At 34.9% G+C, this 22,899-nt stretch overlaps 1 protein-coding gene across 1 annotated transcript in view; it reads left to right on the top strand.

The window, feature by feature from the left end:
- Positions 1-22,140, top strand: part of MIB1 (MIB E3 ubiquitin protein ligase 1) — a 93,144-nt gene extending 71,004 nt beyond the window's left edge. The window contains exons 13-21 of the mRNA XM_081150092.1: positions 114-246; positions 3,012-3,098; positions 4,484-4,645; positions 7,180-7,361; positions 9,127-9,319; positions 14,130-14,208; positions 15,576-15,689; positions 17,093-17,193; positions 20,215-22,140. Coding sequence (XP_081006218.1) covers positions 114-246; positions 3,012-3,098; positions 4,484-4,645; positions 7,180-7,361; positions 9,127-9,319; positions 14,130-14,208; positions 15,576-15,689; positions 17,093-17,193; positions 20,215-20,355 — 1,192 coding nt within the window. The 3' untranslated portion in view covers positions 20,356-22,140. The remainder of the gene's footprint in view (positions 1-113; positions 247-3,011; positions 3,099-4,483; positions 4,646-7,179; positions 7,362-9,126; positions 9,320-14,129; positions 14,209-15,575; positions 15,690-17,092; positions 17,194-20,214) is intronic.
- The last annotated feature ends 759 nt before the right edge of the window (positions 22,141-22,899 follow it).

Genomic DNA, 22,899 nt, shown 5'->3' with positions numbered 1-22,899 from the left:
AGGAATATTTTTATTTGACTTCCAAAGGTTTTAAAAAAAAATTTACCAAAAACAAATATTTAATTAAATATCAAATTATGTAAATATCAAAATAACATAAATTTGACTTTCAGTGCAATGCGTGTTTTACTGTCTAAATTACCAAGACCATGGATTGTGGATGAGAAGAAAGATGATGGTTATACTGCCTTGCATCTAGCTGCCCTTAATAATCATGTGGAAGTGGCTGAATTGTTGGTACATCAGGTAGGAAAAGCAGTTCAATAATTTTTAATAAGTTTAGACCATTGCCATTCGTTTACTTATTAGTTCATCAACTACGTATTAGTATGTTACAGTAAAATCCCATGATGATGCAAATTTAGAAATAGTGCACATTCAGTCTACTATCTAACACTGGTTGGTAAGTGGAGGGAAGGAAGGGTGTGTGTGCACGCCTCAGTCCCCAGTGTTCCCTCTGCACAGCTTTCCTGGATTGGTCCAATGAAATGAGCATCAACTAAAAGGGATTTCCCAGAATCACTGCCACTGTTGTGGAAGTGTCAGTCAGCCACAGGACCAAGAACCATCATATTGAAGTCTAAGGTGGTGTGGCCAGTTGCCTTTAGCTAACACCAGGCTGCAGCCAGGAACTGGGGATTCATTCAGTTCATGGTTACTTCTGGACCCCTGGAATCTGTGGCTGGATAGCATCACACACACTCACCTTAGTCATTTCATTCATCTCAGAAATAAGATGATTTAACTTTTATGACTGAATATTTTCAGGACCTATTTATTGCAGTTTATGATGTTTTAGTATACTCAGCAAATTTTAAAAGTGCTTCAGTCAAGTGTATGCCATATAGAAGCACTGAAGTTATCAAAGAATTATCTGTGATCCCTGACTTCAAGGAACTTACAGTCGAGTTAAGAAGATGAAATAGCAGAAAAATTTAGGAGATATTCCATTATGTGTAATTAAATCCCAGATCATAAGATAGACCCTCCATAAACTACACAAGTTTAGATAAAGAAATAGTTTAAAAGTTAAACCACCTTTCCTTTGCTATTTTAAGCCTTTATTATTAAACTTTATTCATTTAGAAGTATTGTTAATTTTGATATATTCTTTTTTTATCCTAATCCAGTGGCAGACCTTAAGCCACACTGTCTTGGTTATTGTTGCTTATAGTAAGACTTCAAATTAGTTAGAGTAATCCTCCAACTTTGTTCTTCTTTCTCACAATTGCCTTAATATTATTCTAGATCTTTTGAATGTCCATATATATTTTAGAGTCAGATTATTAAGTTTCTATTTAAAAGTCTTTTGGGAGTTTGGCTCTTGCATATATTAGATTTATCTTTAAGTTTTGATGCTGTTGTAAATTGTATAGTTTTAAAATTTTAATTTCTAATTGTATTATGTTAGTGCACAGAAATACAATTATTTTTTGTATATTGACCATATATCCTGTGACGTTGCTTAAATTACCATTGGTCATTCGGGAAATAGAAATTACAATCACATTGAGATGTTACTAATTATCAACTACAACGACTACAATTAAAAAGGCCAGAAAAGCCAAGTGTTGATTAGGATGTGGCACAATTAGAATACACAAACATTGCTGGTGTTTTTTCAAAGCAGCCATTTTAAAAACCAATTCAGCAGTTTCTTATAAAGTTAAACATATTTCACTTATATAGCCTAGCAATTCCACTTTTGGGTATGTACCCAAGAGAACTGAGGACACATTTCCACACAGATACTCATACTAAATATTTGTAGCAGCTTTATTTATAATAGTCCCAAACTGGAAGCAAGCCAGATGTATGTCAGCTGGTGCCTGCATAAACAAATTATGGTACATCCATATAGTGCATACTACTATGGAAAAATCTAAATGATGGAAAAGTTCAGGAAACTTGAAAAGGAAGTTCTTTACTTTTTGCATTTATATGAGAACAAACATGATAAAAAAGCTGAGATTAGGTACCTCATGATTTCGCTCAAAAAACAAATAATAAAAACAAACCAGAAATTCCATCTTCCAGAAAATGTCATAGCCTTACTGGAGTTTCAGCTCTACCTGATGCTCCAAGCAAGGGCACAGTTGGGTATCGGAGTTGAAATCAGAGAGCATGAATGGTTCTAAGACATAAACAGAATGATAAAGTTTTATCTTTTGAACCTATAGCCCTTTTCTTAATTTCCTATTTTTTATTATGCCAGACATTGTGCTAGGCTGTTTTGCATGTTACGTTTTTAATCTTCACATTAACCCTGTGAAATAGGTTTGTATTGTTACCATTTTGGAACTGAGAAAATAGGCATGAGATGGTATAATGCTTGTTTAAGTTCATTTCACAAACTTGTGACAGCAGTTGAACCTAGGTCCCCTGATGCCAAGTTCATTCCTTTTGCTTCTCAGTCCTTTTCCTTTATCCTTGGCTTCAGCTGTTCTCATATAGCCCTTTAGCCATCCCAGGACTCTGGTGGGACATTCTGCTCTTCCTTTATAAGTATTTTTATGTACTAATTAAGTGTTGTCTTCTCACCCTCAAGCAGAGTTCTTTTTCACTGAAGGAGGAAGAGTTCAATTATGCAGCCAGAGGAAGTGATCTTATTTGGTCATTAGAGTATATCTAAATCCAACATGAAGACTCATTAATAAGACTTTTCAGGAAATATTTACAGTTAAAACTCCCTGATTTTCTCCATTGCTCTGCAATCAGAAAGGAGCTGTGTTTGACTGTGGTGTATTTGGTCCTTTAACTGTTCTTATATGAAGTTACCATAATAAAATTAATTTCAAACTTGCTATTCTACTTCAGAAAGTTTGCTGCCCTCTTAATTCTTCCTGTAGTACTCACACTGTTAACCATATGAGAACAATGTCCCAGCAGTTGGAGGAGTGGAAAGTGGTCACCAGAATCCAGTGTTACTTACTCCTCACAAAGAGTTACAGTTTTAGTGTTTTTCACTGTTGTCAAATTTTAACTATGCAAACCTTGTTGTTTTTTTTCAGGGTAATGCAAACCTGGATATCCAAAATGTGAACCAACAAACGGCCCTCCATCTTGCTGTTGAACGACAGCACACCCAGATTGTTAGGGTAAAGTGTTTACTAACATGAACCTTAGTTTACAGCTATAGTTTAACCAGACAGATTTCTAGAAAGTTTTGAAAATTTAAGTAACACATTGTTAGATTTCTCAGAAGGCATAGTTATATGTAAAAATTATGATTTTAGACTGTTTTATATCTGTTTAATTTATAGTAGGGAATATCTTAAAACTCTGATATTCAAAGTGTTTATAATTTTGTTGCCAGATTTGTGACTTCCCAGAATATTAAATCAGAGAATTTCGAAGTAGCATATATATTAGTTTTTAAAAAGTACATTCCCTCTTAATTTATATAATTGAGATTGAGCTGTAATTAAAAACTTTGGCTGGGCATTTGCTGCACAGATTCAAAAAAAGCTGAAATATATATTTTTATTTTATTAATCTGGTAATTCCAGACAAAATATTTGAAAGATTTTTGTTAAAAATTTTTTGGTAGAGCAATGATTCTTAAGGTTTGGAGCCAACAGCATCAGCATCACCTGTGATCTTAGTAGAAAAGTAAATTCTTGGGCCCTACCTCAGACCAGCCAAATCAGAACTTCCTGGTGTGGCAACTGGCAGCAATATGATTTAACAAACCTTCCAGGTAACCTGAGTTACCTTCCAGGTAATTCAGATACATGTTCAAATTTGAGAAACACTGTCCTGGAATGACATTCTATATGACCTTTTGGAAACAAAGTACAAACAAATGAAAACAATTTGCCAAGACAATATACATGAGATTGGTTTCTATGTATGTGTTTTTCTAAAACTGATAGTGTTTGTAGAAAGGATTAAGAAAATTGTTAAAGCACCACAAGTGAAGTCTTAAAGTTGTAGTTACTACTTAAAATATCTATTGAAAGCAAACACTTTACATTTATTGTTATTTAAAATTCCTCTTGCTAAAAATTCTTAATTCTTAATTTATCTGTGGTAGTTGGGCTTTCCTTATGACCATACATTTGGAGAAAACTGACCAAAGAGAATGGAATAAAAAATAACTTCTCCTTATTTATTTAAATAATAGAAGAATTTTTAACATTTGATTTGATCCTAGTGGAAGTACTTAAAATATCCCACCTCACATACCTGAAATTAAAAGGAAAAAAAAGTCCTAAATTTCCCCGTTATCTTGATCCTAGAGTAGATGAATTAAACAATATATTGGTTCTCATTTCTTTCTGTTTTCTTTAATTCAATACCCAGAAGGCATTACTCTTTGTAAGAAGCCACAGGGGTATAGAGTAGTAGCAAGCAAATACGTAAGAATTATTAGCTTTAGTGGCAGCCCCTTCAGGTAGGCGCTCTCACTATTATTTTAGATATGTTGTAATTTCTTGTAGGTGGGGATACTTTAGCAAAATGAGATGTCTTTCTCTCTTAGCTTTTGGTCCGTGCAGGTGCCAAATTAGATATTCAGGACAAGGATGGGGATACTCCTTTGCATGAAGCTCTGAGGCATCACACCTTGTCTCAGCTACGTCAGCTCCAAGATATGCAAGATGTGGGGAAGGTCGATGCTGCCTGGGAGCCATCCAAAAACACAGTGAGTAAAGTTAATCTTTAATTCAGTACCACTGAAAGTCATTTCCCTAATGACTACTGATACTGAATATCATTTAATGCAAGATCTTATGTTTATGGCTGATTTAATCTGTATCTGATAAAATACTCTATCAGAGTTACATATGTAGAAATTTAATTTATGAACTAAAGACTAGTCAGTGCTAACTATATTGCTTCACATTCTTATCAAAAGTTGCTTGGTTGTGTTTTTTTAACTTTAGCCATTCAAACAGGTGTATTGTAGTTATTTATTGTGGTTTTAATTTGCATTTCCCCAGTGACTGCTGATATTGAACATCTTTTCATTGGCTTTTTTGCCACTAATATCTGTTTGATGAGTGTTTGTTCATACCATGTGTTCATTATTTTGTTAAGCTGTTTTCTTACTATTGAGTTTTGAGAATTATTATATAATCTGAATACAAGTTCTTTATCAGATATATGATATGCACATATTTTCTCCCAGCCTGTGGCTTGTCTTTTCATTCTTTAAAGTGTGTTTGGAAGACCAGAAGTTTTTAAGTCTATTTTATCATTTTTAAGTTGTTTCTACTGTTCGTGTTCTATCAGAGAAATTTTTGCCAAACTCAAGGTCACTAAAGTTTTCTCTTGTTTTATACTAGAAGTTTATAAAGTTTTAGCTGTTACATTTAGGTCTGTGATTCATTTTGAGTTAATTTTGTATATATTTTATATATACATTAATAATATATAAATATATATAATGAGGTATGGATTAAAGTTTATTTTTTTTGGTTTGTCATATCCAGTTACTCCAGCATTGTTTGTTGAGACTCTTTTCGTACTGAATCACCTGTTGTATCTTTATCCAGAATCAATTTTAACCTTGTATGTGAAGTCTTTCTGGATCCGATACTCTGTTCTGTTGATTGATGTCTTCAGCTATTGATCTATATCTTTAGCTATGTGATGCCAACTCACTGTCTTGGTTATTGTAGCTTTATAATAAATGTTGAAGTAAGGTAGTGTAAGTCCTCTTTTTACTTCTTTTCCAAAGTTGTTCGACTATTCTAAGTCCTTCACTTTTCCATATGAATTTGAGAATCATTCTTAAGAATGTAAAGAGCTTCTGAGACCAAAGTGTTGGAGAATTGCTGCCTTTCTATATGATCATGGATAAAGTCTCTTAATTCCCATGTGCATCATTTTTCTCATTTTAAAATGAGGGGAAGGCAATAACTGTCTCTTAAGGTTGTGAGGATTAAATTAGTTAATTCATGGAAAGTGCTTAAAATAGTTCTTGGTTCATTATAGACACTTCATAAATATGAACAATTATTTTTACTATTTTCAGGTAAGATGTTTGAGTCAATAGTTCAGATGATAACAGAACGTTATTTGTTTCATTCTCCATTTCTTGGCTCAATTCCTAGGTATTAGTTCTTTTCTCACTTGTCTCCTCTTATTGTTTCAAGTTGGTTCCTAGCAGCTTCAGAACCAAATTGAGTAGAAAAGAAAGTACTGTTTTTTTAACATCTCACTCAGAAGTCCTGCTCTTGAGTTTTATTGGCCTTAATTGACCTGATTTGGGTTATGTGTCATCCCTGAATTAATCACACAGAGAGGCTGATATCTGTCTGGTTTGAGCCATCACTGGACCACCTCTAAAAGTGGAGAGCATGCCAGTCCTCAAACTATATGCCTGAGAAAAGTGGGGCTATAGGGGAAGGGTGAATGGATATTAGGACTGCAACTTATAAATGTCCACCTTATTTTTGTTGTCCTCACCCACAGATATTTTTTCCATTTATTTTTAGAGGCAGTGGAAGGAAGGGAGTGGGGAGGGAGGGAGAGAGAGGGGGAGAGAAACATCGATTTGAGAGAGAGACATGGATTGGTTGCCTCCCATACCTGTCCAGACCAGGTATGGGCCCTTGACTGGGAATTAAACCTGAGACCCTTCAGGTTCACGGGCCAATGCTTTAACTGAGCCACACCTGCGAGGGCATAGTCTGTAAATTCTTAGACATGTAATTTTTATGTGTAACACATATATATTCATATATGTACATATATACATACATACACATATGCATTATATATGTGTATATATGGGGTGGGGCAAAAGTGGATTTACAGTTATTTGTATGGGAAATAATACAATAATTAATTAATAATAGTACAAGAATAAACTTTGACCTTAGCCCATTTAGCTCAGTGGTTAGAGTGTCGGCCTGCAGACTGAAGGGTCCCCAGTTTGATGCTGGCCAAGGGCAGGTGCCTTGGTTGCAGGCTCAATCCTCCGCCCTGGACAGCGCACGAGCGGGAGGCAACCAATTGATGTGTTTCTCTCACATGGTTGTTTCTCTCTCTCTCCCCCACCCCTGAAAAGCAATGGGAAAAATATCCTCGGGTGAGGATTAAAAAAAGAATAAACTGTGTTTCATGTACTTGCAACTGGAATCCTCCTTTTGCCCCACCCTGTATTTGGTGGTAAGAATTCATAACAGATTCCTTAAGGGGAAATCTTGACTCTTTTTTATTTGATTTCAGTTAATAATGGGACTTGGTACCCAGGGGGCAGAGAAGAAGAGTGCAGCATCTATTGCCTGTTTCTTGGCTGCTAATGGTGCCGACCTTAGCATTCGAAATAAGAAGGGTCAATCACCACTTGATCTCTGTCCTGATCCAAGTCTCTGCAAAGCACTGGCAAAGTGTCATAAAGAAAAAGTCAGGTTTGTATTATTTATTATCATAAAACTTAATATTCTATACATAAAGTGTCATGGTTTCAGAATGAACTACTTGAATACATGAAAATGCCTTTGTCTTTGTTCTTCGTATATTTTTCCTTTTTCTTTTATTTTTTATTAAATTTATTGGGGTGACATTGGTTAATAAAATTATATAGGTTTCAAGTGTACAATTCTATGATACATCATGCTATTCCTCTATCTTTGTGTTGACCCTTTCTTAAAAATTTTCCTATAGAGAGCATGTGTCTCTTTATTGCATGTTGTATTCTCTACGTTATTAAATATAATGATTTATGTATAATAAGTTCTAAAACTTTTCTAAGCTAGTCTGATCTTCCAGTACTCCTATATGTTAGAGGAACTTATCTATAAGAAAAGGCCTTACTAGTGAAATTGCTGTGATTAATGTTACACTTATTTAAAATTTTACTAGACTCTTCCAAAGAAAGGCAGTTTACTCACTCTCTAACAGGATATATCTCATACAAACTCTAATAATATAGCACCCTGCACAGTGCCTGATAGGCACTCAGTAAGTACCAATGAAGAATTGAAAAAGTGAACAAATGAATGAACTGATTCCTGATAGGGAGTTTTCTAAAACTAATCACTTAATCCACTTGCCTTCTTTTCTAAAAGTAAAATGTGTCAGTGACTTTAATTACTTATGGTGTAACTAAATGTCTTAATATGAGATTATACACATACAAAAGGTACTTCTCAATTTTTTATCCAAATGGTGCTATACAACTATAATTGCCCTGGTTCTTCTCATTGAACACTTTAGTAGTTGTCCTTGACTTTTGCGCTCTCTTACCTCTCTTATAATTTGTGTAGTGATGAAAAGATATCTCTTTGGAATCCATGCATAGAGTGGTGTTATAGGGAAATTAATATAATGAATTATATACATTTCTTTAAGTGTATCCTTAAGGGGCATAACTTCTATTACAAAATTACAGAATGCCTCTAAAATACATATAGACACAAGGCACTAGAATTCCTGCAATAACTGTAAGACTGGGGTCTAAGATGAAACTGTGTGTGTAAGAGTGTGTGTGCGTGTGCGTGCGTGGGCACTTTCTTGAATTTCTAAAGACCATAGTAGAAACAGGGTATCCCTTTTCTATAGCTGTAGCTGGTCATATATATGTATTTCTGTGTCTTGTATCTTTTTATTTATAGACGCATTGTCTTCCTGTAGTAGAATTTTTGCTCCCTAAGGATACACTTAAAGACATGTCTGAACAGCAGCTGCGGTGACATATTTTCCAACATGTCCTGTCAGTTGTGGACTCTGATGGTGCTTCATTTCATCCTTTCTGTAGTTAGGGTAACTAACATGGACTCTAGTTAGGGGTTTTTTTATTCCTAGACCTTTCTCAGCTGGTTCTATATAGCTAAAAAGTTCTGAGTGAAACTGTGTTTATGCGAAATTTTAAACTAGTGTTTTTGATTTTTTTGTTAAAAGATTCGGATCTACCATTTTCCAATGGGTGAGCACTTGTTCAGTTTGTAATTTGAATAGTACTGCAAGTATGTGAAGATGCAGAGATGTGTATAAATAGAAAAATATAGTATACCGTGATACATATAGAGATGTTAAAGCTTAATTTTTTAACATATCTAAAGCTGTTTTTATATACACTACTGATGCTGTAGATGTTTTAAAAAACATTTTAATTATTAAATTTGTAATATAAATATTCTGATAGGCTTGATTAGAAATATTTTCTTTTATTAGTGGTCAAGTGGGCTCTCGAAGTCCTTCTATGATTAGTAATGATTCTGAAACCTTAGAAGAGTGTATGGTGTGCTCAGATATGAAGAGAGATACTCTTTTTGGCCCATGTGGACATATTGCTACCTGTTCTCTATGTTCTCCACGAGTCAAGAAATGCCTCATTTGTAAAGAGCAAGTTCAATCTAGGACAAAGGTAATATATTTTTAATATAGTATTTTACCATTTTATGAATATCTCTGAGACTACAGTTAATGATAAATAAGATGATATGGTGCTGTGTGTCTGTTTAATTTTGTTCTTCCTGTTCTAAATGTAGGAATGTATAATTTAGATATTTATTGAGACCATTTATGATGTTCCTTCTTTATATGTAAACTGTAGTCATTAAAAATAATTTACTATTTTGCTTTAGAGCACCTTATAACCTAAAGATGTATTTGATTCCATTTTGTATTGCAGTTACTTGTAAATTGCCCCTTTCCTGAGTACATGAACTATTTTGTATTTATCTTTGTAAAGACCATAAATTGTTTTCTGTAGGATGTCACACATTCTGGATTTATTTGCTTGTTTGGTCATGGCATTAATTTTTTTCTCTATCATCTGTGTTTCCTGTAAACTGGAAGGTAGGTCTAATGGCTTGATTAGGGCCTGCTTAAACATTTTTGTCAAGGAAACATGACAGGTGATGCTACTCATTTTGTATCATTTCCCTCCAGGAGGCAAATAAAGTTTGATCATCCTGCAATTAGTGATGGCCAAACTCTGTATCCACTCTGAACTTCTCATCTTGTCTGACTTCTTTTGCTTTTTGAGAAGCATTCTTTTCTGGGTTACTGGTTTTATTATTTTCCCATGTAACTCAGTGCTTTATCATAACTATACTGACTTATTTTTGGCTTACTGAAATCATTGATTTTCTGTTTTAGTTTTTCCTAATATATGTGTGTGTGTGTGTGTGCACGTGTGCGTGTAAAGTGAGATTTAAGTTTCTTACAAATGATTACTCTCAAGGTGAGTAGCTTAAACCAAAAGATATGTTGGTTTTCTTTGGTTTCATTTATGAAGTTTATACTCTTTTTTCCATTCTAGTTTTTTTATTTTTTCATTTTTCTCTTGATGCTTTTTAAGCTATTCATTGACCTTTATTAATTAGAAAGGAGCTGGCACTAATTCTCCTAATGATTTAGGAGGCAGTAACTTAAAAGGTGTTATCTCGCCAGTGCTTCCCACATTTCCATATGGAACATTCTAAGACTGGATTTTTTTATGATCCAGATGACTATATCTTTGGTAAAATTTTGACGTAAAAAAAAAGCACAAGGAAGTTATTTTTTTGGAAAGAAAATACTGGAGTATTTGTGCAGCTGCTCAATCTCTCGGTAAAGGTGAGGATGAACCAATGGCACTGATTGTACGCTGGGCACCCACGTGCATTTTATGTGCATTGTCCATGAACCTTGCTTAATAAATACATGTGGATTATTCTACTTGGTATTTGTAATATAGTTAGCTGCTTACACAGTAACAGTTTGGGAAAGAATCTGAAAGAAGAAAAACCCAAGCCATTCTCTTATTTTTAGATTGGTCTGTGAATTCTGCTCTTGTGCTTGGGACTTTTTGTTATATTAAAGCCCTATTTCAACAAACCTTTATTGAGCACTTGCTTTGTAGTCAAGACATACATGTGGATGATAATTTCCTGCTAAAAATTTGTAATCTCTTGGCAAACTATGACTTAGGTCAAGAGCTACTCTGCCATATAGGATGTTGTAGGTGCTTTAAGACATGTAAAGTGAGTTCAGAGCCCCAGCTTGTCCAAGACAGAGGTCCCTGTTCTTTGCACTGTGTTATGATACACTGACAAAATGAAAAACAGTGTCTGCAAGGGAGGATTGCTGGAACAGAGAGGTAGAGAGGAAGAAATATGCTGCCATTTTTTTTTAGACCAGTTCTGAATTCCAAGAATTAGTAAGCTTCCAATTTGTTTTTAAACTATGGAATTTTCAAACCTGTAGAAAAGTACAAAGACTAATATACTCACCAAATAGATTTGCCAGATTGGTTGCAGAGCCTTTGCAGATAAAGAAATAGTGACCCCAAGTGGTTAAAGGATAATGTACATCTTCACTGAAGATGAATTATAAAACTAGTATTTGGAGGACAGGAGAATAAACAAGCTCAGTTTCTTTACTAATTAAAGAAATACAAATTTAAAGATTATGAATTATTATTAACCATTCTTACCAAATTAGTGAAAATAAATTTAAAAAAACTCCTCTCTAGAGAAGTGGGAAATGAGTACCCTCTTAACACTGGTGGAGGCTAAATAAAAGGCTTCACATTTCTGAGAGACCATCCTGACACTATATATACACAAACCTTCATAATAAACATGCTTTAATATAGCAGTTCCATTCCTGGGAATATAACCCAAGGAAAATTTCCAGAAGAGGGAAAAAGTTATGGTTATAAAGTGTTTTTCTTTTTTTAATAACAGGATTGGGTAAGTAAATGATTATTATATCATTTTGCTAGATTATTTTAAACTCTTTATAAACAATCCAGATACATACACAGTTCCATTAGGAACCATTAAAAAAACCCCAGCACATCATTATATAGAGAGGAGAAGAGAATTCTCATGTACTCGGCACAGATTTTATATTAGACATTGAATTAAACATGTTACATATAACACTTAATTTACTCATCTTTTCCTTGTCACATTTTAATCTTTCCTTAGTACTTAGCACAACAGTTCTTAAAATATTTGTAGGAAAATGATTCTTACATACAAATGGTTAGATCAGTCAATTTTACCTCCCCGCCGTCACTGCTCTTGAAACTTTTGTCCATGTCTCCAGTTGCTAACATTTGGGATTTTCATTTCTTCTTTCACCCAAGTTGTGCCTGCTTTCTGTTTGGTTTACTAGCCAACCAGATAGATGGCTGACTGACATACCTTTGAAACTTAGCCATGGTCCAGCCCTAGTCTCATACATCTCCTTTATGAGAATGGAAAACCTTGGTTGGGAGTTACGAATAATTAGTGTACTTACCTCAGGCTATGGGTCCCTTAACCACCCATATCCAGGGCTTTCCTATTTTTTGCTCCCTACCCACAATTCTGGTGGTGTACTACTTGGGTCTAGATTGCTATACTGAAGGTAACCATTCCTTTCATTGTAATCTGACCTTGAATAGTACTAAAGCCTGAATGTAATCCTAGAGTTGGAAAAAACACCCTGGTCTTAGTCCTATGAGCTGTAGGAGACTGAAATTTGTTTCTTTCAGCTGTTTGGAACCAGTTAGTCAAGTCAGAAACTTAGCAAATATGCTAAACTTATTCACCATTCATTCCCCACATAGTATTAGTTACCAAGTCTTCTTAAATGTTCCCAAAACTCCTTCCACTCTTCCATATTGCTGTATTGTAGATCAGCTATGTCCTCACTGTCTCACATTTAGAATCGTTCAAGGGCACACTTGAATAAGGGACACCTAACTCCTCTCCCTATCTTATTCTCATTTACTCTTTACTACTCTGTAAAGGATTGTTCTTTAGCATTCAGATTAAAAAAACAAAAACAAAAACAAAACAGCGGCTCAACAATATTAGGCAATTTGTTAGCACTAGAGCTGGAATTTGAGTCCAGGAATATAAATAGTGCTTTCCACTATTACTACAACTATATAAATTCTCTGCACATAACAGGATATATAAGTTAGGAAAGTCCAGAGAGAAAGCATGCATGCAGTGTTTGGTTGTTTAGGTGAAGTTATAGGTGAGTGGTGGTCATCATTTTTGGACTCTAATATTAAATGACAGAGATGTGGGTAAATGTGAATGTGTGTCAGGAGGGAGAAGAACAGGTGAAAGATGGATGTGAAGCCAAGGACAGTGGGGTGGGTGTGGGTAAAAGAAACCAGAGCCAAAGTTAAGAAGTAATTACACACTCAGAACTCAGATTAACCAATGAAGAGGAGGTAAAATTGAGGGAAATTACGAATAGGTCTTGGGAGACTTTAGAGACCAGGGAGAAAGAATAGGACAAAACTTTGGGCTCCAGCCGGTGTTGGGGAATTGACCAAGTCCTGGGAAAGGATGTTTTAGGTAGTGTTCCTTAGATGTGTGTAAGCAGAAAAAATTCCCTTGAATTTTAGCAGTCTGGCTAAATTTTTATTAATATTAGAAATCTATCTCTTTTTTTAAAAATATATCTTTACTGATTTCAGAGAGAGGAAAGGAGAGAGAGAGAGAGAGAGAGAGAGAAAGAGAGAAACATCAACGATGGGAAAGTCATTGATTGAGCCCACAACCCGGGCATGTGCCCTGACTGGGAATCGAATCCCGATCGCCTGGGTCCTAGGTCAAGGCTCAACTGCTGAGCCACGCCTGGCTGGGCTAGAAATCTATTTTAATATCAGTCATTTGTTTTTTAAATTTTTCTCCCCAAAGTAGTTTTTGAAAAAAAGAAAATTGAAGTCTACTCTGGTCTTCCTGACTTCAGAGGAAATTGGAGTTTTATTGTTTTTTATTTTTAATTTTTTAAAATATATCTTTATTGATTTCAGATAGAGGAAGGGAGGGAGAGGGAGAGGGAAATGGAAACATCAGTGATGAGAGATTCATTGATCCGCTGCCTCCTGCACGCCCCTAACTGGGGATCCAGCCTGCAACCCGGGCATGTGCCCTGACTGGGAGTCGAACCGTGATCTCCTGGATCCTAGGTTGATGCTCAACCGCTGAGCCATGCCCGGTAGGGCAGAAATGGAGTTTTTTAATATCATTCTTTAGAACAGGTAGGGGGACTAAAGTGGACATGGAACCTGTTCAGCAGGAAAAATGAGTAACCAAAAGAGTGGAGGACAGAAGTATGTATAAAATTTGGCATGCCTAGAGTGTTTCCTTATAGAAGAAATACATTTGGATACAAAAGAAACTTAGAGCTTTATCTGTAGATGTTCATGCTTGCACTGTGTAACTTCTTTTTTGTAGATCGAAGAATGTGTGGTATGCTCAGACAAGAAAGCAGCTGTTCTTTTTCAACCGTGTGGACACATGTGTGCTTGTGAGAGTAAGTAGCCTATGAAAAACTTCCTCAGTATTATTATAAAAGTAGAAAATGAAACAAATTTTTGATAACTCACAAACAACAGAGTTGGTGGACCTCTAGTACCTTCCATTTCATTCTCTCTACTAGAATGTCACCTATTTTCCTCCTTGCTCCTGAGCCTTAAAGAAGACTGAATATGCTGTGTTCCACTAGGTCAAATTTTCATTTCATTTGTTTTAGCACAAAATGATCTCTTCTCACACACAGTAGAAATTTATTCCTAAAAAATGGATGTTGAAACATTTTGTCTAGCCCTTTCTCATATATAAAATTATCACATCTTCAATTGTCTTCACCTTAATATTGCTTTTCTTGCATAATTTTCCCACTACTGAACCACCCAGAGCAATAATTGGGGTTATAATTTCTGGCCTTCTTAACTATTTTTTTTTTTAAATATATCTTTATTGATTTCAGAGAGAGGAAAGGAGAGAGAGAGAGAGAGAGAGATAGAAACATCAATGATGAGAGAGTCATTCATGAGCTGCAGCCCGCAACCTGGGCACGTGCCCTGACCGGGAATTGAACCCCAGTGGCCCAGATCCTAGGTTGATGCTCAACTACTGAGCCACGCCCGGCCGGGCTTAACTATTCTTAATTGAACCTCTGTCAAGAGAACTGACAGAAATCTTTTCTTCATGAGGATAGTATTAAAATCTAAGAGATTTAAAAAAAAAGTTTTACTGACTTTAGGGAGAGGGTGAGAGAGGTAGAAACATCCATGAGAGAGAAACATCCATATCCATAGACTGCCTCCTGCACACCCCTTGCTGGGGATCGACCCCATAACCCGAGCATGTGCCCTGACTGGGAATCAAACCAGTGACCTCCTGGTGCATGGATCGACACTCAACCACTGGACCACACCAGCTGCGCATATAATGCCAAAACATCCATAGGCTATATAAATAAATGAGTTGGAGTATTTTCCATTAGAACTTTATTTACAGCCTGGCCGGGCATGGCTCAGCGGTTGAGCATCAACCTAGGATCCACAAGGTTCGATTCTGGGTCAGGGCACACGCCTGGGTTGCAGGCTCCATCCTTAGTCAGGCGCGTGCAGGAGGCATCCAATCAATAACGACTGACTCTCTCATCATTGATGTTTCTCTCTCTCCCTCTCCCTTCTTCTCTCTGAAATCAATAAAGATATATTTCAAAACAAAACAAAACAAACTTTATTTACAAAAATAGGCTAATGGTTGGGTTTGGCCTGCAGGGTGTAGTATATCTCAGTATTAAATTTAAGTTATAAGAATGAGCAGAGAAAAGGCAACCCTTTTCTTATTCATGTTCTCTTTTGTAAGAAGTGTCCTATTGTTTTCCAGACTGTGCTAGCTTGATGAAAAAGTGTGTGCAGTGTCGGGCAGTGGTTGAACGAAGAGTGCCTTTCATTATGTGTTGTGGAGGGAAAAGTTCAGAAGACACCACTGATGATATCTGTAAGTGGATTTCTTAAGCATTATCCTTCTTGTTGGGACTTTCCCAAACATCTCCTCTCATGCATAGTACACTATGATCTTGTAAAGCATGAGGTATACAATTTGAATTTACAGAGGAACAGGTAGGGTTTTGCTCCTTTTACATTACTAGAAACCTGAAAATTTTCTAGCTGGTGATATGATTATAGAACTTTAAACATTAGTCTTTTAAGATACCACCATCTGTGATATAAAGAATATTACTGTATTCTTGCTTAAAGAAAATTTGCTATTTTTAAGATGCAGTTTAGTGTATCTTGAGGGAACATCATATTACAAATTATTTTTTTAGTTTACGAAAGTATTAACATCATTCCTATGTTTAGCAGGTTTATCTGGAGCATTTGAGTATTTTATGGAATAATAGTTTGGACAGAGTGTAGATAAACTGAAGTATAACCTAGTGAACAAATGGAAAGGTGAAAAGTAAATTATTTACCTTTAACCTCTTCAATAGTATAGCTATGTAAAAATATTTTTCATCTTTGCACTAAATATAAGCTGAATGGTATCTTTGATTTCTTTGGGCTCTGTGCAGATGTGGAAAACATTAGTGTAACTACTTCTGCACAGGGCTTTTGTCTTTATCACCATTGGAGCAGAATATAAATCCCGGGGATAGATTAACTAAAGTAAAAGACCAAGAATCTAGAGAGTAGGAAAAGTGAAATAAAAAATTTCCCTCCATTTAGTAGAGCACTGATCATGGCCTTTCTTTCATGGAGTTCCTCATCTCGGATCACTAACAACAAGGAGAGTTGGGAATAAAGGAAGGAGGCTTGCTGCCAAAATTAGCTGAAATGCTGTGCTGCTTGTCGTCTTGGGTTCATACAGTGCAGGAACGGGAAGGAAGCATAAAATGTATTTTTGACCTTGTTGAAGGAAGCAAGTAGAGCCTTGGAAAACCCTCCTCAAGTCTGGGTTAGCTGTGTTAAATATAATTAGAAAGTAATGTGTAAACCTATTTATTTTTGAAGATAATAAATGCAGGAGTATAACATGAATGTCACTACCGTATCTGTTGTCCACATGTAAAAATAATATTTAAAGAGGGTTCTAATAATAGTCTTGTGTCTTTGTTTTTAAGATTTTTTTATTGATTTTTAGAGAGAGAGGGAGAAAGAGAGAGAAAAAGACCATGCGAGAGCTAGACATTGAGCCTCTTCTCGCCCCCTAGTGGGGATTGACTGCAACCCAGGCATGTGCCTTGACCAAGAATTGAACCGTGATCTCCTAGGTTGATGCTCAACCACTGAGCCATGCCGGCTGGACAATTTTTAATAAAACAATAATAATTTTAGAAATAATAAATAGTTATTGTGTCCAAACAGTCATAACATTAGAATTTTTTATCTATATTATAGCAAGTGGAAGTATCCCAGTGTTACAAAAGGACAAGGACAATACCAATGTCAATGCAGATGTGCAGAAGTTGCAGCAGCAGTTGCAAGACATTAAGGAGCAGGTAATAATGCTTTCTCCATGGCAAAAACGATTTTAACAGTAGCATGTCACATTTTTCTATGAAACTAATAGTGTTTTCTATATTACACATGATTCATATTAATATATTGCTTGTGGTATTTTCATATTTGCAGCAGATAAAATCTGATTAAAAGATTTACTCAGGCCCTTTCCAAAAATAGGAAACACAAATGATCATAAACATGAAAAAATGCTCAATACACTAGTAATAAAGAAATGAAAAATAAACCACTGTGAGGTACCTTTTGCCACCTACCAGATTGCAGGAAAACTCATTGTTAAAAACTCATTGTCAGGTGTTTAGGCAGAATATGTAGCAGACATAACTCACGATGCTAGTAGGAATGTAAGTTAATGAAAACAGAAAATTTGCTATCATTTTAATAAAACTAAACAGAATGGGGATGCAAACGGGGGAATAATCGTACAGAAGATGGTGTTTAAAATCAAGAGTAGTGGTTTTCTTGGCTGGGATGTCTGGGAGGAGGCATAAGAAAAGTTTCTAGAGTACAATACTGATACTTCATTTCTTGATTTAACTATCAATTTACATGCATTTTATCAGTTGGTGAATTTATATTAAACTGTACACTTAGGATTTGTGCACATTTCTGTATAGATGTGATGCTTCAAAAATGTAGACACACACACATAAAGAAAAGCAAGGGAAAGATAAATGCAAAATTCAGAATAGAAGTTATCAGTGATGGAAAGGATTGGAGAGGATGTGTTGAAGGGCTTCAAAAGAAAAGGCAATGTTTCATGCTTTAAACTGGGTGGTGGTCATATTGTTCTTTATATTTTATACATATCAACAGAAATGCTCTTATCTACTCAATATTCAATAAAAGCAACAATAAAATAAGGAAAAATTAGCTAAAACTTGTAGGCATGTAGTAAGAAAGTCTTTTTTCCTCCCATACCTGGCTATTTGACCCAGCAATTAAATCTGATTTAATTCAAAGGTTTAAGCTGCAAAAGATGTTATTTCTTTAGTTAGAATTACTAAATTACACAATTTAGTAATAACACAATTACATCAGTGTTGCCATGAAGTTATTAGAGTCAGCAGTTGTCGTTTCTATCTGAATTTTAAGAATGTGACATAATCAGTAGTGACCTAGGATAACTAATGACCCTTGTGATAACTAATTTAGAATTAAGTATATATGTTTGTTAGGAATTAAAACACCATCTGAAAAGATGAAAACTCTATGATTGGGCCAGGTTTTTTTTTCTGAAATCCACCACCTACTAATACTTGTTATATAGTGAATAAGTAAAGATAAATATGGATTTACAAATTCTTAATGTAGGAATATTAAAGTAGAAACATATTTAGCTCATTCTAGTATAAAATAAAATGTTTTAAAATTTTTGAAGCTCCTTAGAGTCTCAGTTCCTTTTCCAAAGACACTTATAGAAAGGTAAAACTGATTTTTGAACACACCTTCTTTGAAAAGCATTTCATTTCCAAATTGAATTAAAATTGTTTTTATAATAAGTAAAGACAACCTATATGGATCCTAAAAGAATAACTCAGCTCTACCTTTATCCAAAGTTTACCATTCAAAGTTTTTTCTTCCTTAAATTATCTTTACTACCATATTTCACCATTAAAGTATTTAAACACTTAAAACAAAATTCATTTTCTGAGGAGTGATGGGATTTCTTGCAGGCCCCCTTCAAGGTTACCAAGAGAAAGCATCTGAATAGCTCTCCTCTTTTATTTTAAATCTCCAATCTATCTATTACCCCAATTGTCTTTAACAGACAATAATTAATTTCATATTCTCTTATGGATGCATTAACTCAAAGTAACTTAACTAAGAGTGCATAGGTGTGTTTACTTTCGGAAATATGAGTTATTAATTACTTAGGTAGAACTCTTGAAAATTTAATGGAAAAGAAACTTTTAATGACACTAAAAAGCTGGTTTGGCTTTTTAAATGAAAAATAGGACTTTCTCCAGCTTTGCTTGACAAAACTTTAAGATAGATAAATATGAAAATATGCTTTGGAAGGGTGGGGTTAGCAAGTTAGTCTACAATTCCATTTTTTTATGTCTTTTTTTTCCACAGTGATTTCTGGTATTGTCAAAGTTGATAACTACATCTTCATGTAGGCTTTAGGTCTGGTTTATTAATCTATACATTGTTGTTTAACTATTTCACTTCTATGTTATTTGTGAAAAATGTAATTCAGAATGAAATAATACTGTATGTTAAGGTAAAAAATGTTTTTATAAATATAAAATGTAAAATGTGTTTTGTGAATGAATATGTGATTTCCTAGAGTGTTTCACAGAAGTCTGTCTGTCATACTTCTAAATTCTTCTGAGTTCATGAAATTACATTATTAATATGTAGCTAAGACTAATTGTTGTTAACTAAGAGGATATGCATTGACGGCATGCAGTGCCGCATAATGTTCAAGAGCAAGAGCTCTGGGGCCACTTGACTTGAGTTCACATTGTGGCTTGCTTTGGGGAAGCTTTTAACCACACTAAACCTCAGTTTTCTTGATTTTAAAGTGGGAGTGATAATAGGACTGAGGTTGTATCATATCTAGTGTAGTGCTTGGCATATGTTCATAGCGACTTCTCTATGCTTCCCCCTTTCCCAGGAGGTCTGATACATTGCATTATTGTCATACAAGAACAGCATAGTACCTAGAGTTGGGGAATCTGAATCGGACTGAATGGGGCTGTTTACGTTCATTCCCTATTAGATTTTGGCCTGTGCATGTTTTGTTTTATATAGTATTTTTTATTCAGTATTTGTTTTATGTAGTGCCTTTTATACTGTCCTGACAGTACAACCAACATTTCTATTTCATAGGGGTGATGTTTTAACTATTTAAAAATTTAAAAAAAATTGTAAGCAACAAAAGATTATTTGACTAAAAGAACAAAAGAAGATGTTACAGAGTTGTCACGTTACACTTTCAAAATATAAAATGTCTCAGCATTTATTACTTTATTTGTTATCTTCCATTCCAGACAATGTGCCCTGTGTGTTTGGATCGTCTAAAGAATATGATTTTCCTCTGTGGCCATGGAACATGCCAGCTCTGCGGAGACCGAATGAGTGAATGTCCAATTTGTCGAAAGGCTATTGAACGAAGGATTCTTTTGTATTAACAAGAAACTCAGTGTGTTTTGTTAGCTAAGGTATTTGGTCATGAGATTTTAGTAAGCTTTTAAGCTAGTTGAAGGTTCTAAGGAATTAATTTTTAATATTATAGTTTCTTTACGAGAGTATAATTAGATTGTAAATGTTCCAGAACAAAAAAACTACAAAACAGTGTTTTAAGTCCTGTGTTTTTTTGTTTTAATTTGTTTTTTTGTGTGTGTGTTTTTTGTTGTTGTTTGTTTTGTTTTAATTTGAAACATCACATCCATGTATTTCATGGTTAATTTACTATTGGCTAAGGGGAAAATCTACTAAGGAGGAAAATCCTTTAAAGATCTGTTATAAATTTGTTAGACGGCAGAAAATACACTTCCTTATAATCTCCTGTCCTTCAGTTTATCATGATTTATACAGTGAGTTGACACAGGTACTCAGAAGAGTTATGCATCAAGTGAAAGGGGCAAGTCAAACCATTCTGTCACACATATTAAGGGAATATTGAAGAGAGAATTCTTTTTAAGATAACAAAGTTACCCAAATGATTGTTTCTGAATTCTTTGAGTACATGGAAGCATAGAAGAATAACTTTGCATTTAGCTTATTTTCTAGATTTAAAGGGAAAAGAAAACTTGGATCCAGTTGCCAGTTTCAAAATGACTGGTAGACATGAAAAGGAAAAATTGTAGTGGGAACTGAAGGGAGGAAAACTATTCCGTCAAAGAGTATCTATTAACTGCTATTAATGGTTGCCTTTCTTATATTAATTTAAACACTGTTGTTTTGTTCAGCCAGCCTTTAAAAAAATGCCTGTGAAAAGTGTGCCTCAGCTTTCCCTCTGGTTACTTATCCAGGCTTGATCTGTCCAGTGAAATGGTAATCCCCTCATTGGCCTCTGGGGTTCTCTTCAGCCTTTCCAGTATACTGAATAGTAGTGCCCGTGATCTGAGCAGGATAGTGCACTGTCCAAAGGCATCAACCCTTTCTTCTCCGGTCTGTTAATTCTGACTGATATGGAGTCTAGGCTTGCTTCCATTCCCTCTCAGATAGTAAGGCTTACTATAAAGAGCACAGTCTCTCTTTATACCTAGAGATGAGGATATTATCTAAACTGCCAACAATATCCAAGACATAATAAATATCCTAAAAATAAATACAAAGAGTGACTAGGACATTTACAGAAATATGTCCGATTACCTGTAAGTTTTTTTAAACTCAAACTTTGATTTTAGAGCTTCTAATCACTTTCTCTTCTTTGGGTGAGTAATCTTATCTAGGATGGATATACACACAAATAAGCGTCTGAGGGTTCATTGCTGCTAGATTTTTAAGGTATCAGCTGTTTACAGTAATGTCTACATATTATATACTGTGTATTAACTTACTCCTAAGGGTAGTTATCTTTTTTTGTAGTTTTCCTCCCCCTCTGAATCTGATTCTTAAGTCCATTTTTCTGGTACAACGACTAACTTGGAAAGTACAGTCTCAAGCCCTCATAGCACCATATTTCTGACTATTTAATGGCTACTGCCATTGCACGTCCTGGTGAAGACAGTGGTGAGCTTTGCTGGCTGATTTTATAGTATCAGTAATTCCATATCTGTGTTTAGCTGACTAACATCATTTAGAGCGATAAAATTTTTATAAATTTACATTTGAAAATTTACTGACTCAGTTATCTAATAAAGGGCCACTGAGGCTATTTTTAAGCCATATTTTGAAGTTATAAAAAGATAGAACATCTGGCTGATGATGTTCGCCTAAGGAGACAAATAAACTATGCTCTTTCAGATTTGAAAACAGTGTAAGTCTGGATTGTCCTTTTCTTCCATGCCCTGGGCCACCCATCTCTTTTCTAATAGATCCGATCCGCTGGTAAGGAGGGAGCACCTGGCTGACTCATGCATAGTTTGGCCAACCAGAGGATTTTATGATCTAGAACTCTACTTAAATCCTTTTTATTTGTCTTCTGAGCTACAGTGCTAAAGCTTATATTCCTAAAAGGCAATTTTATCTTACAGACTTGTTTATTTCCACCATATTCAAAATATAATAACTTACAAACTGTTATAAAAGTTATGACGTCAGTATATTATAGTGCTATGCACTTGTGGATTTTCTATATTTGTACCACTTTGAAATTTACTTAAATAGAAAATGTTTTCCTATTCACATTTTCAAGCACTTGAAAAATTATTTTAAATTTATTTTGGCATTGTGAGAGAGAATAAGATAAGAAGTTAATGAAGTGACTTTCCTCTTACTCTGTGAAACTGCTACCTCTTATTGTATATGTCTCTCAGCAGTACTTTCCCAGTGAGGCATGTTTCCTTCTCATTATCACCTCTATCTCACGCCTTAAAGAGCTTGTACTTTTCCTGGAATCATTTAAAAAAACAAAACTGACATGCATACATTAAAAAACATATGGGGCTTCATTGAAAAAAATGGTCAGCACCTAGCACACACAGAATTTATCAGGCAGTTGTATATTTAAAGTAATCTGTAGACAAAAAGGGATCTAAATGCTAGCATTTTTTCTTAATGTTTTATAA

Source organism: Miniopterus schreibersii, assembly GCF_964146895.1.
Source record: "Miniopterus schreibersii genome assembly, chromosome: 10".
Taxonomy (NCBI): Eukaryota; Metazoa; Chordata; class Mammalia; order Chiroptera; family Miniopteridae; genus Miniopterus; species Miniopterus schreibersii.
The sequence above is the reverse complement of the archived record's forward strand: the minus strand, read 5'-3'. Positions and strand labels throughout refer to the sequence as shown.